Here is a 19,564-nt window from a genome sequence, read left to right as displayed (position 1 = left end):
AGGCCAAATAATCAACAATAACAGTGACAGGTATGTTTTCAATACTGACTTTTCAATAGTGGCTTTCATTTTTGGTCCACATTTGCCTTGGTCAATTGACCTTTTTCCCTCTATCCCACAATGCACTATTCCAGGGGGGTATGACGTAGTTCATCAACCTCATAGATCGTGTCCATCCGATGGTCTTTGCCATACCTTTGCAATTATTTTGTCTTAATATGGGCATACTGATTCCATATATGCGGATTATCGTAAAGGCCATCTATGTTACTAATTATGCAATTATTGAATACACGAGTGATGCAGTTACGGAGCGATGCAGAACATCTGTGTAAGAGATTTTGTTTATATTTTATTTTCATCTCCGAAAAAAAAGTGAAACGGACGCCGACAAAATATCACGGCGTGTCCCGTCATTAGTTTATCACCATTAGGTCTATAAAATGTATACAAAGTTAGGTTTCAATAGCAGGAAACTTTTTTGAGTGATGACACCATGTCCATAAGGCATAAAAATGTTGTTTTTTGCCCCCGAAAGGTATTAGTGATCGCGGCGCCATTATCGTGATTATCAGGGATTCCTTTTTTGTGATGAAGGCACCAGCCGAAATATCCGTATTCCAGAATGTAATGAACTTAACTCTGTACTCCCCGGGAGATGATGTAGTTTATACACTCATACCCCCTGGAATAGTGCATGATGGGAAAGAGGGAAAAAGGTCTATACAGAAACAAGGAGATGAACCTTGCATGTGAGTCAGCATGTAACATTTATGTTAAGTTGTTACTCGGTTTTACTGATATTATTGGATTGATTATAATGATCAATGCACTTACAACTTCCAGGATAACTTGGAGGACTAATTATCATCATATCAAAGGATGATATGACCCATGGATATCACAATAACAATAGAATGCACCTACATGTATGTTATGAATGACAAACTGGATATTTGTATCTATTATTTTGTGATACAACTTTTTACGCATGCACTTATGTCATTCTAATAGTTAGGATAATTATTATGTGAAAGTAAGAATACCTATGTTAAAGAAACATTAATAGCATCAAAGATATCAGCAGTGAGCAAGCGGGGCATGAGAAATTGGCTATATTTTTTTTTATATCTTTATTTCAATTTGAGCATATATTTGTATTTTGGCTGCCCCACATGTGTGATGACAACCCCACATTTTTCAACCTTGCTATGGCTCTGGCAGTGAGAAATAGTAAAAATGACATCGTCATTTATCACCTATGTTGTTTCAGAGTACAAAGACATGACAAAAATTTAATGCAACAGTATATGTCATGAAAACTCCCAAGTGCTGTCAATCATTCCAATAAGCGCCCAGGGCACTTAACAAAGTCATTTTGGGTGGGCGCTTATTTTTTTACATGGTTTGCTACTTTTTTCCTAACAGGCGTTTATTAGCTACTTATTTAGTAGCTTTTCTGATGCAGAAAATGTATTGCAAGTTTACACAGGACTTAAATCCCCCAGCTATTTCACTGTATCGATGTCTATCCGTCACTTCAACATTAATGGTACCCTTTAGCAAATTGAAAATACCCTGGGTGGGCGCTTATTAGGCCATGGGCGCTTATTGGAATGAATACAGTACATGTAAACCTCTTATCTATTACCGTAGAATTCCATCTACAAGCAAAATATCTCTAAATGAGTGTTTTTTGACGAAAGAGACGGAAGGCAGACACTCTACAAAACCATTACAATAGATTGGTTTTACAATAATACATGTTTGTACAGCCACCTGTATCAGTAACATGGTTGTTCAAACTCCAAATAATGTTTTTGTGGAGGGTCTTTTGTCAAAAAACTCTCATTTAGAGGCATATATGCTTGTAGATGGAATTCTGCGGTATTCACAAACATGGAGCAAATTAGGACTTGGCTGCATTATCCAAGTAAGTGACATGCTCCACTTTATACACAAATAAAGACAACATTGCTTGAAATTTGTCACCAAAATTCATACGACTATAACTTCTGTCTGGTTGCGCAACACATTCATAAGATGGAAACCATTCAGGTGGGTCTTCCATGCTTAGGTGGTGCGTAAATTGATTGATGAGCTTAAAATTGTATTTCACATTCAACCGACAGAAGATGGTGTCAAGTGATGCGGGGCTTATGACGTATATCTCTTTCTGGTACGGTTTGGGTGTAACTGTCTTGATATCAGATAGAATCTTATCGACTCTATCAAACATTGTGAGCTGGTCACTACCCATGAGATCGTGAATTGTCACAACATTTTCTTGTTTTGGCAATATGTGTTGATATTTTTCCATTGAGAAATTGGCAAAAGGAGGCAAGATTTGATCTTGAAGATGCAGCAAATGTTGTGGTGGCATGTACGTATGGAAAAACACAAAGTGAAAAGATGTAGGGTTATTCTCGATAGGTCTTGTGGCTACCTTGTGGAGGTACTCCATGCATGGGACAAGGCCTCCTTGGTGGAAATGACCAAATATGATGCACCCAATGAGGTTGAATAGGATCCAGTACATCTTTGGTATAGAGGAAAGTGGCTTCATTAGAGAGTCCGAGTAGAGAAGGACTAAAGGGACGATGACAGGCAATATGTAGCGTGGTTCTTGATGAGGGATGAGAGACAGGAGCATGATGGGAGTCAGAAACATTAACACAAAGAGTTTATGACTTGTAATTAAGCTTATCTCATTTTCTAGACTCCGATCATGCCATGTCTTGTAAAATGAGACAGCATCTTTGAGGAAGCAAACAAAGAGTGGCAGAAATAACATTGGGACATTAACAAGAAAATGAGTGATTCTAGGGTGAATTCCATGCGGCGAGAGATTACTATTTTGTATATTGTATTTAATAAAATTCAGTGGTGTGATGGTAATGTTATGTAACAAATCTAGATTCAAATTCTGTACCAGAAGGGTAGGATTATTCAAAATGGCGGCATCTAAAGTCCCATAATAAATGGAATCCATTACTACGCATACAACAAATGTCATGAACGCTCCTGGTACGATGTATGCAACCCTTTTGAAAATTTCCCAGACAGCTTTGATGTCACCACTGGTGACTGATCCAGTTATCCAAAATGAGGTAGGGATGATGAAGAATGCAGGGAATGTTGGTCTGCAGAAGCTGCCTAAGATTACTATGAAACCAAGACAGAAACCAACTAGAGCTTCATTTGGAGACGAAGATATGGCTGCATGTGGCACAGCTTGTTTTTCTATCGATGATTTTGGTTTTGTCTTTCTTTTCTTCCCAACATGCCTATTGTTATCTGATTTCGTATTAGTTGTGTTTCCCTCAAAATGCCTTTTGTTTTGCAATAAATCATCTTTATGAGACATAACAACTAACATGAGCACAAGAGCAAACAAGGCACACTCAAAGACATTAGTAAATGTCCGTGTGTGGAAAGCCAACGTCGCATAAGAACTGGCAAGGATTGTAAGACAGTTCCATGGATTTAGATCTAATGATTTTGTTGTTTTATATACAGCAATGTCTGCTATCAGTGAAGCTGCTGTCATTGCTAATCTAGGAAAAGCTTGGAGGGTGTAACCACTGATGTCAATATATCCAGATGTGGAGAGTTGTTTTAAGGCAAAGAAACTGGCACCAACAGAGGCATATGGAAAGAGAATGTTGCGGATTGGTCCTGGTGATGTGGCATTCCAGTCCCAAGTGCGCAAGTGGTCAAATCCAAATATGTCCCCTGTAATGAGAAACCAGGATTACAAAATTATTATGGCAGAACAAGGGTTAACATTTCTTGTTATATTGCTTTTGATGTTTTTGTTTTTGTTAGCAGTATATTTGCATTTCACGTTTAAACCGTGGACCTCTCTGCAATGGGGGATCGTTCTCAGTTCAAGGAGGTCTGCAAATGGCCATAATTGCATGTGTAATGTATTTACGAAATACGCCCTTTATCGTATGCGAAATGAAACATCTGCAGTTGCTGGATAAAATACACAAAAAAATGGTCGAAAATGTCCTCGGTATGTTGATCGAATACAGATTCAGATGACTGTGTTTGCATAGTCGTAAACGGTGTCCATGTTTGGAGGTGTGTGTCTGTGGGTGTGTGTTTAAACGGCAAAAATGGAAGACACACATAAGCTAGTGATGGCTGTATGGGGTCAATGCATAGGAACAGTGGATGTCTACGCTTTCTGGATGGTACTACTCCAGATTGGGAATAACATACAAATAGATTGTAGGCAAAGTTTGATTGGAAGTGTAGGGTGATTGGACAGCAGTAAAATCTGTTACACTCATGGCTTGCTATCCCCAGTCTTGGGTTTATTCTTAGTGTAAGAGAGCATAAAATTCTAATAAGATAAGAGTTAGGGTTAGGAATTGGGGTTAGGGTATGGTTTAGGTTTAGGGTAGGATTGGGGTTAGGGTTAGGATTAGAGTTGGGATTTGTTTGGTATTACACGAAGGATACACCCAGTCTTGTCCCTGGTTACCGGACTGAAGCAAACAGCTAAACCTTGCTTTCTTCCGTCCTTATTTCCTTTTCCTTTAGCAAAAAAAAGGGCATTAAGGCAGCAAACATTAACACTTAATGGGCAGTTGATTGATTGATTGATTGCTTAATTGATAGATCAAATGATCAACACTATTTACCTGCTAAAGGTTCAACAGTTTGGAAGAACTGATCAGGGTGAATGTATCCTTTCATCTGTCCTGGGTAAAAACAAACCATGAACCTGAGAATAACCAAGCATAGCCACACTTTGGCACCCATGTCCTGTAGAGAATGACAACAAACAAGTTATCTGTTATTGTGTGATTGAATCAAATAATAGAAGTTGTACTAGCTATTATCTGTTCCAGTTTTGATGACACCTCTGTCACTTTCAAAGAGGTGTTAGAATGATTTGATGAGACAGGTGCCCTGTTCAATTCTTAGCAACTCAATGATCATTGTTTTGATCGATTACTTGTTTATTTGCTCCATTGCATTTACACCCATCCTCCTCTGACATTGAATGGAATTTGTCCAGTAAGGGGTCACCATAGCTAAGATCGTAAGATCATCACGCTTTACAAAAAGGTAAAACTTTAAAGCCATAATGTGTGATTTGCATAATGAATAGATTCCTATTCAAATGTTACTTTTCACTCATCAGATTGTCCCCTATTAATTTCCAGCCAAACAAATTAGGTAAAATGAAAAAAATTACTATTTCATTCTAGCGTCTACAATGCGTGTATTAGTTTGCATCATGAGCATTGGGTAAATACACACCCCCTTGACCGAAATCCATTCATAACTTATTCATTTCAATTTGGAACAGCGCCCTCACGAAGATGAAATTTATTGCAAATTCAACATTTTCAGGGGGCCCAAAGTCCATGTGGTCCACCTTCAACATTTATAAAACATCACTTTTATATAACTACTAGTCTTAAATTACAACTTTGTTAAGTCCCAGTAATTGTATAGGTTGACTTCATACAAAATGACAAGCCCAAAGTTGACCATTTTCTTATGATTGCATGTAGTGCAAATGTGCCGAATTCGGAAGGCTTGAAAGTCAAATTGGCCACAATATTAAAAATAAATGATTAGATGAGTAGTTATTAGCCCTATTTACTTTTATTTCCATTTCATTTTCAATATATGAAGAGCTTATTTCCAAACCGTGTTAAGTCCACCCACCTTCAAAATTGAGATTTTGATGAAAATGGGTTGTGAGTAACTAGGGCTATCCAGCAATGTGTGTTTTTTCCCTAAAATTAGTCAAGTCCCGAAATATTGACCCACAAAGTATCGATTTTTTTTCCAAAACGTGTTAAGTCCAATCCAGTTTGGTTCCAAACTGTGTTAAGTCCACAAACAATGCCCTTGTGGGCAGCTTGTAGGCAAGTAGCACGGCATAGGGCTTCCAATAGTTAATCGCCCAAGTTCTGCATAATTGATAACATTGCCTTGCATCTTCGTTCTTGTTTGGTCCCTGGTTTGGTCCTGAGACTATACATTGTACCTGAATTTGGCCTGCATAAAAAGTTGTTGTTTTTGTTTTTTGTTTTTTTAAATATTAGTAGGCCTAGTTTGTATGAGATTTCTTAAATATTTGATAGATATCTCCAAAAGACATGAACAGGGTGGGAAGAGGGAGAGGGAGAGGTTAATGGTAAGAGGATAGTGGTAGAGTTAATTTTTGATATTATCATTTAGTATGATTATCAAAATGTGCTAATAAATTCAAGGTATTATTTAAAGTTAAAGGTATAAAAAAACTCAGGGTGCAGCATGGGGGAGGGGGAAATTATGATGTGATAAAACAAGTGGATATTTCAGGTCATCACTTATTGTCAGTGAAATGATGTTTATTCAATTCTGAGAAATGCAAGTGCTCAGTTTCGAATTTTGAACTATTTTAAACATCAAATTTTGGTAAAAAATAGTCAGCAGGAGGGGGTTTGAGATGCAAGGTGTTTTGTGGCAAAATTGTGTTTTATAGTAGAGAGAATCGCATTTTATATGTTTTTTAATAAATTTGTTATCTTTTAAGACTAATTTGAGAAAAATATGATTAGTTCTGTGTTACAGATGCTATGTTTTGTGTCAAAATGTGTTAAGTCCATGCCAGAAATTGTGTTTTGTGTCAAAACGTGTTAAGTCCATGCTATTTTTAAAACAAATTAATTCATTAAAAAAAATCATAAGTCTCTAGATTTTAACTTAACATATTTTTATAGTCCTATATATGTCACCTTCACTTCACTGTAATTTTATAGAAATCGAACTTTTTTTCATTGCCATAAAGAAAATTCCTGATTTTCTTCACAGTGAATCTTGTGGACTTAACACGGTTTGGAAATAAGCTCTTCATATACAGATTTTCTATGGTATAGCTATTTGAAGTTGGAGTAGGGGAATCTAAATTTGGACCCAAAAGTTCCCTTTGAATAAATTTCATCTTTGGGAGCCTGTACCTTCATAATAAAAAGAGAGAGAGGTCTGAAACCTTGTATACACACTAATTGCATGCCCAATTTGTCAACAAGTAAAAAAAATAAATGACTGTAATTGCGTGTTGTGTCACTGGGTCATTAAATATGCAAACAAAATGTAATGTTTTGTATACTGGCAAGTTTAGCCCCCCCTAAATTCACATTTTTTGTCGGATTAATTGTTTTTTGTTGTCACTGATGCGATATATAGGACAAATACAATGTATATCCAAAACATTGAGGTGACCATTTATTTACATTTCCAACAGCGCCCTCGCGAAGATGAAAATTAATGCAAATTCACCATTTTCACATATGGAAAAGTTTTCCTATGAAAGTCTCTTTAAATAAATTATACTTGACTCCAGTGTGCGTGTGTAGCGCGTGCAAAACCAGGAGTTGAGTGTTTACAAACACAGGAATTTGAGGAGGTTAGACCCAAAAAGCAGTAATTCGAGAAGCTTCTCAAAGTGGAGAACCCTATAGGGGGGTTAGGACGTCTTTTTCTGGCATTTTTGCCTTCAATTCGAGGAGATCCATAATTGTATTTGTGCTAAGTTCTCCTCACACACCTCCTCACATTCCTGTGAAAACTCCTCGTTTTGTATGTAATAGTAGGTCAGCTATCTACTGCCACCGTACACCCCTAGCGGGATCCTCCGACTTGGTCAGGGTGACATGCCATATGGCCTGGTAAACAAGAAAAATGATGTACAAAGCAAAAATTTTGGGATGCATAGACGCAGTGACGCATTTTGATGACGCCATCAAATTTTTGAGAAAAATGTGTCAAATGTACCAAATATTTTTTTGCCTGATAACATAGCAAATGTACTCATCTTTGCATTTATTGGTATTAGAAATAAAAATATTGTTTTCACAAATGTGTTCTGAGTGTGCCACTTTCTCTTTCTTCATTGACTTGTGTACAAAAGTCTAAATTAAAACGTGATTTTCTCGATTCGCGATTTTTTGTTGTTTTTGGACACAGAAAAGTTGTCTATTTTCTCTGACGCAGATACTTTTCAGTAAATTATTCAATCATTTTAGCTAAGTTTACAAACATTGGGATGTATTAACCAAGAAAATGTCTGATTTGTTTTTAAAAAATACATAAAGGGTTCCTTTCGGGCTAAAAATGATGACGCCATCAAATTTGGCCAATAAGGGAAAAATTACCGAAATTCAGTTTCTCACCAGAATATGTAGATATTATAAGAATCTTTCGTTTTAACATCATTCGGAGTCATAAATGCAGTTTATAAAAGATAGGCAAGCTTAAATATAATTAATTTTACATAGATCTGTATACAAAAATTGAATTTGAAATGCATATTTCTAATTTTTATTTTTCATCCCTAGAACCACTGCTAACCCAGTTTTCCTTTTCCGCTTAGTCCTATAGACTGGAAGAGGCCCTTAAAATCAAGCACAGAGTGTTTAAGATGTGAATGGACACGTTCAGGTATTGGAGAGGGGCACAGTTTGGTACAGGAGCATTGATGACGTCACCCGCTTACCTCACATATTAAGCTCCAAGCTCCACTTCATCTACATACCTTATTACCGTAATATTATTTCTTTCTTGCGCGATCGATCTCTCCCCAGGCTCTTTTATCCTGAATTTTATCTCATTTCTTGAAATCGTCTCATATGCGCAATAAAATTAGATACATATGACCCTTACAGCTTTCCAGATATTCAAAGACTGCCCGCTTCAGTGCGATAATCTCTGGACATGTATGTAGACCTGGGCAAAATATATAGTGAATTCATCAAAATGTGTGTACTTACCGACATTAATAACGTAACCTGTTTCATAGAAAATGATTAAAAACACAACGCCTGCTTTATATTATGAAGTAGCATTTATTATATGAAGGATGTTTATAGGGTTTGAATTAAGTAAAAACTAATTAATGCTTATAAGAGCACAAATTGATGGAGTTGATCATCGTGATGAAGGCCAGCGATTGCGCCCATCATTTTGTGCCAAGAAAACTTCTTCAAAAGAAGAAATATACGTGCTGGAAGGTGCGAGTTGGGGAGAAGAGTTTGGGTCCTGGACTGGAATTTTGGATTGAAGATCTTTGCTATTCTCTGGTAGGAAGACAGGTAAGCATAAGCACAGTATTTGTGGATTATAAATTCGCTTACAAGAGATAATATTCTTAAACCCTATTTATGTAAATCGATACACAGTGTGCATGTGCTAATATAAGTAATACAAGTTCCCTAGCGGTCTGTTAGCTATAAACATGACCATTTGCAGTTGAAATATCGTGTTATGAGTGATTAATCACACAGGAGACGTAGCAATGATGACCAGAATAAGCGGGTATGATCTTTTTGTCTGTGAGGCGCAGTTTCATCCATCATGATCATGCCGGAAGAAATATCTTAAGAAAGATACAGAGTACAGAACGAGACGAAGTGCTGAAGAATCCTCTGAGCAAAATTAACTGATGGATGCCCACAGGACGGCATTTTCTGCTGTTTGTATGCCCAAGCATGTTCTAATCTGCATGACGTTGAGACATCTATTCAGAAGTGCCCAACTTATCACTATGTTGAATAGATTATGTCATTCCGAGAATTATGATTATTGGAAACGGCTATTGCAGAGGCGTTAGAACAGTCATCATCTTTGGTGTCTGACCAGATTGTAAGAAACCCAGAATGCACATCCCTATTTCATTCAGATTTTGACAACTTTGACCAAAACCTAAATTCCTTATCAGGAAAACACACAGCGCATGGTATCATGCTTCAAGAAGTTGCAGACGTTGATAGTTCTGGTGGAACACGTCTAGAAGCATCAATTATTCCCAAGACCGGTGCCCGGTCGATGAATGCATACAGCCTGCTGAATCTCTTCCCGCATGTTATGTAACACGCCGAAAGAGCCCGAGTTATGAAGTGGAGCAATGGGAGTACCCAAACGGTAAAGATGCAATGATGTCAGCAATGATGGAAAATGAAGTTTGGATGCTGCTAAGGTCATTGAATGGGAAAGCTGGACAAGATCAGGCCATACCAAGATGGAATGTGTTTGTCTCGTCGACTGGAATAAGACCGACTAATCTGACGACCATTGATTACTATCCTGTAATCAACTACCCCATTACAGATTATGAGACAGTACAAGAATGTCTTCGATATTCAGAGGCTACAAGAAGTAGGTCAGAAGTACGTCATTACTACTTTTGACTTAGGCGTCTGCATGAAAGCGTATCCTCTGTTGTTCAGCAACCCAACTAGATACACAAACCACATTGTAATGATCGGCACATTCCATACTTTCTGTGCCTACCTGAAAATGGTAGGGAAGAAGATGTACGGGTCTGGCATAGCTAATGTTTTACTTGAGGCTGGACGAACGACCGTCCAAAGAGGCCTTGGATGCAGTGCTTAATGACAATCTCTTACAGGAGTATGTATAAATGACTTCAACAGATACAAAGACGACATCAGACGTGGAAAGCTTGGAAAGACGGCTCAATTTTGGATGTCTTATATGGATCATATTTGGCTAAAGTATAAGCAGATGCTACTGCTGAACCAATATCTGTAGAGTTATATACCAAATATGACTGATACTTTCCTCTTGATCTTAGTTGGGTGAACGATACCTTGGTAGAATATTCAGCACTGTTTTCAATTTTACGTTTGAACTTTTCACTTCGGTATTTGGGATTTGGGAACTTACTTTTTTCTAGACTTGAAATATAGATTTTCTGCAGATCGCTTAATTTCACCACATGACTGTTACCCAATATGTCATCATCAATTACAGTGCAAACAGCAGAAAATGCCGTCCTGTGGGCATCCATCAGTTCATTTTGCTCTGAGGATTCTTCAGCACTTCGCCTCGCTCTGTACCCTGTATCTTTCTTAAGATATTTTTTCCGCATGATGGATGAAACTGCGCCTCACAGGCAAAAAGATCATACCCGCTTATTCTGGTCATCATTGCTACGTCTCCTGTGTTTTTGGCAACCACTTCTATCGTTGTTCCACCACCGAACTCAAACTTGCTTGTAGGTTCTGTTGTCCACACTCCTTTAACTTTAACATGCTTCCGGTCTTGCTTCCTACAAAATATACAGTCAGGTTTAAATATGGTGCTTTCTTTACATTCACCACTTCGACGGGCCGATCTTTGTCTACTTGATGGCTCAGTTGGTTCTGACGTAGAAGTACCAGGATCAGTCTTGTTTCGCCGACTAATCTTACGAGGTCTTTTTTCTTCGTCAATATCGTAATCTTTATCATATGCACTATTACGCTTTCTTGAAGGCACATTGCTGGACACTTTCCCACTTCTAAGTTCCATTATGATTGCAATGAAGGTAGACCACTAGAAGTTGGGTAGTAACATTCTGGAATATAAAATCGCGAACAGTATCTTAGAAAATATTCTGGTTAAATTGTACATCAATCCTATTTCAGTTAATCAAACCCGCTTTGCTGTAATATGTCACACTTTGATTGTCCGATAAGGCTTAACGTAATAAAAAAATTATTTGGGACTCCAGTATTTATATACGTTTCCATCATGATTACTATTTTGTAGGCCTAATGCACTTAAGCCAATGCTCAACAATAACAAAAAAATGTGATTAATCACTCATAATACGATATTTCAACTGCAAATGGTCATGTTTATAGCTAACAGACCGCTAGGGGAACTTGTATTACTTATATTAGCACATGCACACTGTGTATCGATTTACGCAAATAGGGTTTAAGAATATTATCTCTTGTAATTTATAATCCACGAATACTGTGCTTAGGCTTACCTGTATTCCTACCAGAGAATAGCAAAGATCTTCAATCCAAAATTCCAGTCCAGGACCCAAACTCTTCTCCCCAACTCGCACCTTCCAGCATGTATAATTCTTCATTCGAAGAAGTTTTCTTGGCACAAAATGATGGGCGCAATCGCTGGCCTTCATCACGATGATCAACTCCATCAATTTGTGCTCTTATAAGCATTAGTTATTATTTTACTTAATTCAAACCCTATAAACATCCTTCATATAATAAATGCTACTTCATATATAAAGCAGGCGTGGTGTTTTTAATCATTTTCTATGAAACATGTTACGTTATTAATGTAAGTACACACATTTTGATGAACTATATATTTTGCCCAGGTCTACATACATGTCCAGAGATTATCGCACTGAAGCGGACAGTCTTTGAATATACGGAAAGCTGTAAGGGTCATATGTATCTAATTTTATTATGTAATATGAGACGATTTCAAGAAATGAGATAAAATTCAGGATATGAGAGATGAGATCGATCGCGCAAGAAAGAAATAATATTACGGTAATAAGGTATGTAGATGAAAAGGAGCTTGGAGCTTAATATGTGAGGTAAGCGGGTGACGCCATCAATGCTCCTGTACCAAACTGTGCCCCTCTCCAATACCTGAACGTGTTCATTCACATCTTAAACACTCTGTGCTTGATTTTAAGGGCCTCTTCCAGTCTATAGGACTAAGCGGAAAAGGAAAACTGGGTTAGCAGTGGTTCTAGGGATGAAAAATAAGAATTCGAGAAATATGCATTTCAAATTCAATTTTTGTATACAGATCTATGTAAAATTAATTATATTTAAGCTTGCCTATCTTTTATAAACTGCATTAATGACTCCGAATGATGTTAAAACGAAAGATTCTTATAATATCTACATATTCTGGTGAGAAACTGAATTTCGGTAATTTTTCCCTTATTGGCCAAATTTGATGACGCCATCATTTTTCACCGAAAGGAACCCTTTATGTAATTTTTTTTTTTTATTTCAGACATTTTCTTGGTTAATACATCCCAATGTTTGTAAAATTAGCTAAAATGATTGAATAATTTACTGAAAAGTATCTGCGTCAGAGAAAATAGATAACTTTTCTGTGTCCAAAAACAACAAAAACTCGCGAATCGAGAAAATCACGTTTTAATTTAGACTTTTGTACACAAGTCAATGAAGAAAGAGAAAGTGGCACACTCAGAACACATTTGTAAAAACAAAATTTTTATTTCTAATACCAATAAATGCAAAGATGAGTACATTTGCTATGTTATCAGGCAAAAAAAATATTTCGGTACATTTGACACATTTTTCTCAAAATTTGATGACGCCATCAAAATGACGCCACACTGCGCCTATGCATCCCAAAATTTTTGCTTTGTACATCATTTTTCTTGTTTACCAGGCCATATGGCATGTCACCCTGACCAAGTCGGAGGATCCCGCTAGGGGTGTACGGTGGCAGTAGATAGCTGACCTACTATAAAGTGTGCACAGTTTAACACACTTCACACACTATGCTTTTCTGTCTCCTCGTTTAGACTGCGCTACGAGTAGGGGTGTGCACACTGTGTGTACAGAGGCGTTCGAGGTCAATGCACAATGCATACATTACCACACAACACACTAAGCAGGGCTGTATGGAAGAGGGCATGGTTTTTCGTACGGTACGACGACATATTGTAACCAATCAGATTCCTCTTTAGAGAGTAGAATCTGGCAAAGTATTTCTAGGGAATACCGTTTGAGCCAAGTCAATCGGACTGACTATTATCAAGTGAGGGCCATCTATAGCACGCTACTTTAATGACACGGGTGCATGTCAGTGTATTTCACCAGAATCGAAAGTGAGATTTTGGGAATACCTTTCAGTGTTTAGTGCTCCTGTACGAAGAGGGTCTTTCATCAGATTTCCTTGAAAATTGGGGAAAATAAAGTTTAATATATACATGACAAAATTAAAAAAAAAAAAAAAAATAAAAGACTTTCCCTTTATAATAATTGAAGTTGAAAATGAAAAAGACAATTTTCTCCCATTGCTTAACTGTGGAACCCCTTTTATTTGAGCAAAGAGACTACTTTTCCATATGGGGGCCCAAAGTCGATGTGGTCAACCTTCAAAATTTATAAAACATCACTTTTATAAGACTACTAGTCTTAAATTACAACTTTGCTTAATCCCAGTAATTTTATAGGTTGACTTTATATAAAACGACAAGCCCAAAATTGACCATTTTCTTATGATTGCATGTACTGCAAATGTGCCGAATTCGGAAGGTTTAAAAGTCAAAATGGCCACAATATTGAAAATAAATGACTAGATGCGTAGTTATTGGCCCTATTTACTTTTATTTCCATTTAATTTGATATATAAAAACCGTATGTCTGATTTGCTCCAAACAAAAGGCATATTGATATTAGTAAGTGCATGGGCTTTGCTCTCAATTAATCTGTTTAAAACATGCTCAAATTTGAAGATATCGGCAATCAATTTCACCATAGATGCGTGCACGAGGGACTGTGAAGCGGTGTTAATTTCAATTTTATAACGATCTAATTGGCAAAAAATTAATTATATTGGTCTGTATGGCACTATGAATAGCTGGGCGAAACTGTCAATTTAACAATTTGCAAAAACAGTGTTCATCAGGGCCCATTCCTCTGGCCCCAATCAAACTTTGTTTGAAGCAGACATTTTACAATTGAATACCTGAGTGGAAGAAGGGCCCAACTCCAATTTTTTACAAAAATGAGTTAGACCTAGCATTTTATTGCCAGCAGACTGTTCTTCCTTGTGTGTGAATGATGGTCTTATTATGCATGCACAACTCTGTTTGAAAATCAGGGTCATGAGATGGCAATTACCACATAAGATATGTATGTATTAAACTCACCTTTTACAATTACAGGTTAAAAGCACAGCAAAGGATGGACTGGTCAACAAAATGACCCAGATACTATACATGTATTATTAAAGCTTAACAGTGTCGGTATCTGGCATTTAACAAAAGCGTACTATGCAGAATATATGTGTGCACACTCTGAAAATGGAAAATTTGGTGTAGGTAAATGAAGAAAACAAGTCAGATTATTTGGAATCACTGAAATGTGACCAATGGTTAAAGTGATTTGTTGAACTTGAAGCATGGAATATAAACAAAGGTCAGGTCAAAGCGAGTATAATCTCTTTGAGTCAAGCAGGTGCTGCTTATTTGCTTAACAGTCTGGATCAGTGATGCATGCTGATAATAGAGGTCATATTCAGGGTAATGAAAAGTAGCAATTTTAATTTGATTATTTCAAGCAGTTCAAGTTATTTCTACTCCTATTTCCCGAAAAATACAGCACTAATTAAAAAAACCTTAAACTTGTTTTGCCAAATGAAACATCATGAGCTAAATCCTAGTCATCATTTAGTTTAAATCTAACTGCATGACAATAAAAGTCTTTTTTTTTTTTTTTTGATTTTAGGGAAAATACAATTGTAGTCACAAAATTCTAAGATTTAACAAAAGTCTAAGCATTCAAAATCTTGAGTATATAGGCTAAGAGTTGGCTCGTAATTTTAATATTTTATGTTATTTTTAACAATTGGTTATGAAATAGATTCAAAAAAATGTTTCCCAAAATAGAATACATGACTTGAAATAGTCTTCATACAAGTCTTTGGGCTTGATGATTGTCACATTTTCACAAATACAATCAAATAGTGAATATTATATACTTCATTAATATATTCTTGTTCATTGATTGGTTAAAAGTGGATCACATGACCAAAAATAGTTCTACCATCAGTACTCCTATCCGTAAATAGTACCTCTAAGCCGTAAATAGTATTTTCAATGTCCCGGATGAGCCGTAAATAGTACCTCCAAGCCGTAAATAGTACTTTTGACCATGCCTTCCGAAAAGCGCGATTCGATGCGCGACGGAACGGTTCACGCACGCTTGAAACTGCCATAGCGTGATTTCGCTGCTGTAATTGGTTAGCCCGATTTTAGCCTATTCGATTTTTTTTTGAAGGGCAAAATATAGGTTGTGCTTAAATTGGTCGTGCTGTTCACTCAGGATAGAAGCTGGAGAGTCCAAACGTCAAATAATTTTCTTTTAACCAATCAATAAACAAAGAATATATTAATGAAGTATATAAAACAAATATATACTGCCTTTATTCGAAGTTCTTTGAGATCAATTAATACTATTTTCCAAGATATTTTTACAAGATACAAGATACAAGATATTTTATTTTCCCATAATTCACATGAAATCACACAAGTATATATTTTAAAAAACAAAGGCAATATCAAACAAACGAATTATGGAGGGGATGACCAGAAGGCCAGTAAGGACAGAGGAAGTCACCCCCCTTAACAAAGAAATGTTACCATCAAAAAAAAAAAAAAAGTAAAAAACAAAACAAAGCATAACAAACAAACGAGAAACACAATTTTCCTTCGGGGCTGCGCCCCTCAGGAAAATAGTACTATTGATCTCACCTCGGGCCCATAGTTTTAACAAGAACCTCTCATGGCAGTATATATTTGTATACTATTCTCAGTCATCCAGTCGTTAGAATCACAAGATTTTGAATTAAGTCAAATTTCATTTGTTTTGCCTGATGAAGTCTGATGGTTTCAGATGCAACGTAAAGCAAGTTGCAAAAATTTAGTTCCAGTATTTGACTTAAAGGAGTATTTCGTGATCCTAGCATCCTGTATTTATGTCATTTTTCATTAGATATCCACGAAAAAACCTATTCCCAAAATTTCAGTTGATTCCGATTTTATGCTCATGAATTATGCATGATTATGTGTATTACACTGCTCCATAGACAATGCGTTGTAATTTCGTTCTGGTGCACCAGAACGAAATTCAAATTTCACAATATCTTTGCTAAACAAATTATCTGCAAGAAATATTTTGTACATAAACATTATGTAGCCAGAGGTTTCCAGTGATATAAAAATCTCAACTTTTTTTGAGAAAGTGGGGGATGAGGCTGTGGATCACGAAATGCCCTTTTAATTTAAAATCTTGTGACATTTTCACAATGTTCACACAGCATCAGCTTGTACGTTGTAAAATATCATACAAGTAGAAACAGCCACCACTGAAGTAAGTATTAGAACATGCATATGCACATGTATCAGTTCGTAGCACCATGCAGCTTACTTGCAGCTGCCTTTTACCTACACTTAAAGAGTAAATATAATCTCATCGCTCTGATCTAAGTGTCCACTTCCTATTTGAGTTGATGATGAAGACATAGTCATAAGCTAGCAATTATTAAAGGCTTAATGTACGATTTCCTTCCAATTTTAAATTTGTCATTATATACTCCAAATGCTGAAATAATACTAGTAATAATGATCGAGAATGGTTTCTGTCCATTTTGAGCTGAAATAACGTGGTAACATGAAAGAAACACTGCTTGTTATTTTGACCGTTTAACACGCAGTTCTATGGGCGGACATAAAGTCATAATTTCTTGAATTATGGCTTTATGTCGAACTTTGCTCTGTTTACCTACAAACACAACAAATTTGGCTGATTCCATTTAGGTGCAAGTTGTGACATGTGTAAACATTACAAATATGCAAAAAAAATCAGGTTTGAAAAAAATTGACCAAATTCATATTTTTATAAGATTGTACATTATGACTTTAATATCAATAAAGTTACTGCTACGTCCGTCATATCACATTTCTCCCATGCGCTTAAAGAGTAAATATAATATATATTCCAAGAACATTTGCTGAATGGAATAGATATGGTCCAAAGCTCAGAATTGCAGGCACTTACTATAATAGATGATGTCATCAATACCAACTCATCTTCATCTTCTCAATTGTGCCTGCATTATACATCCCATGACATGATTCATCCTGTGAGCAGTATTCACCCGATGCTAGTGAGCTAGCACTATAATAAGCAGAGAACCCATATGTGCAAACAGCCTTGAACATGCATCCAAATATTACCCCTCACTCGCATCCCTTTAATAATCAATTGAACAGCATATCGATGATGTAATGGAAGCACACTGGATGATTCACTCTAATATCACACAGTGCCATGCCATATGGTACAAATCAGTGGCTATTGATTAATGTATTACCCTACAGAAATAAAGTGTAAAAAGGAATCAGATATTAACATTTGCTCAGTATTTTTTGTGGAAGATAAGAGCCCGGGGGCCACTCATGTATAAAAGTTGTAAGCATCCGCATGAATTGATTTTCAAAAATGCTGAAATTTAAGCAAGGAATTGGCTTGAAATTTGCCCCTAAGCAAGGATAGACATTGCGTGTCGGTATGAGTGTCATTCAGTGATGATGATCGGCTATTCAAAGTGCTGTTGAAGTCGGCTCTGAATTTATTAAATATGGTGTGTGAAATCGCTCGGAAACAACTTTTTTTGTGCAGAAAAACTTGACAAATGTCATCACTAATGACCGTTAATTGGGTAATTTTAAGCTAAGTGAGGATTGTTCTTTAAAAAAACACCCCTTCTTCCAGTAAAATGAGTGTTTTGAGACCCTAATCGCGGATCCACAGAAGTGTCAGGAAAACAGTACAAAAATACACTGGAAGTGATGAAAATCACTGTGCACATACATGTAGCAGACAAACAAAGCCAAACAGACAAAAAAACAATTGATGTTTTAAGCAGATAAACTGCTCTTCTTCAGGGACAGACAACAAAATATAAAAGCAAACAACAAAAACTACATGCTGTAATTTAAAACAAATTCAAGTCAAAAACTGAAGGCAAGTTCATATAGAACTCAGAAGCAAACAAGACAGCAAGCTCAAAGCAAAATAAGCTGTGTCTCAACTCAATGGGAGCAAATAATGATATGTACTTACAGTGTATGTAGCTGGGATGAAAACCTGACAATCAAGTGGAAATTTTGACCTTTCATATTGAAGATATGGGTTTTTTTCCAAAAAGACTTAACAATTTTTTGGTGTTTTGGGGGAAAAAATCCATAACTTCAATACGAAAGGTCAAAATTTGCAATTGATCATCGGCTTTTCATTCCAGCTACATACATCATTACATTTTAAAAGTTTAATTTGAGGACTGTTAAATATCAATTTTGGATCATTTGCCATAAAATATGTATTATATCACGAATTTTTTTTTTTTAAATCACATTTTATGGCAAATGATTAAAAATTTATATTGTTGATATTTAACAGTAGTTGAAGTAAACTTTATAAATCTAATGATATCGTTATGAATTCGGCAGACGGTCGAATCCGGATTCGGCTTTTGGTAAATTCATTTTACGCATGCATAACATTTGAATTAGAGAACAAGGGATCAATGATGTACATAATAGAGGGCAGCATGTCAATTTTTTAAAGGAGATCAAATGATAACAGCATAATATTTAAGTAATCAAAAGAGGGCGACATACAGGGTTACCTAACGGTGCATCGCAGTGCGGTCAACGACGATAACCGTTAAAAAATCGATATGCTGCCCTCTATAGATAAAGCATAGATCCCTTGTTCTCTAATTCAAAAATAATGCATGCGTAAAATGAATTTACCAAAAGCCGAATCTGGTTTCGGCCATCTACCGAATTCATACCGATATGTACGTATGTGTGTATGTAGCTTAAATTGAACATTTTGACCATTTTTATTGAAGGCAGACCCTGTTGAAGGGGTGTGATATCTCCTCTTTTAAGCTGAAGTCCTCTTTTTTGGAAATTTCTTGAGGCAAAATTTTAGCTTTTTCTTTC

The 19,564-nt window shown here is 36.4% G+C and overlaps 1 protein-coding gene across 3 annotated transcripts; it reads right to left on the bottom strand.

Moving 5' to 3' along the window:
* Window positions 1-1,343: 1,343 nt before the first annotated feature.
* LOC140136922 (GPI mannosyltransferase 4-like) lies at window positions 1,344-17,966 on the bottom strand. 3 transcript variants are annotated; one of them, XM_072158574.1, is made up of 4 exons: window positions 17,610-17,966; window positions 14,702-14,848; window positions 4,656-4,779; window positions 1,344-3,735 (listed from the first exon to the last, which is right to left on the bottom strand). In XM_072158574.1, the coding sequence occupies exons 3-4, from the start codon at window positions 4,774-4,776 to the stop codon at window positions 1,910-1,912; spliced, it is 1,947 nt and encodes a 648-aa protein (XP_072014675.1). In that variant the 5' UTR covers window positions 4,777-4,779; window positions 14,702-14,848; window positions 17,610-17,966; the 3' UTR covers window positions 1,344-1,909. The 3 variants fall into 3 exon arrangements, with proteins under 3 accessions (XP_072014675.1, XP_072014676.1, XP_072014674.1); XM_072158575.1 differs by lacking the exon at window positions 17,610-17,966 and adding an exon at window positions 17,001-17,280; XM_072158573.1 differs by lacking the exon at window positions 14,702-14,848.
* Window positions 17,967-19,564: the final 1,598 nt, after the last annotated feature.

This window comes from Amphiura filiformis, chromosome 17 (assembly GCF_039555335.1).
Source record: "Amphiura filiformis chromosome 17, Afil_fr2py, whole genome shotgun sequence".
Classification (NCBI taxonomy): domain Eukaryota; kingdom Metazoa; phylum Echinodermata; class Ophiuroidea; order Amphilepidida; family Amphiuridae; genus Amphiura; species Amphiura filiformis.
The sequence above is the reverse complement of the archived record's forward strand: the minus strand, read 5'-3'. Positions and strand labels throughout refer to the sequence as shown.

Excerpts from the sequence above, each read along its gene's own strand:
- LOC140136922 (XM_072158573.1), bottom strand. Across the intron at positions 3,736-4,655 it reads AACTGTTGAACCTTTAGCAG|GGGACATATTTGGATTTGAC; the intron begins GTAAATAGTGTT and ends TTCTCATTACAG.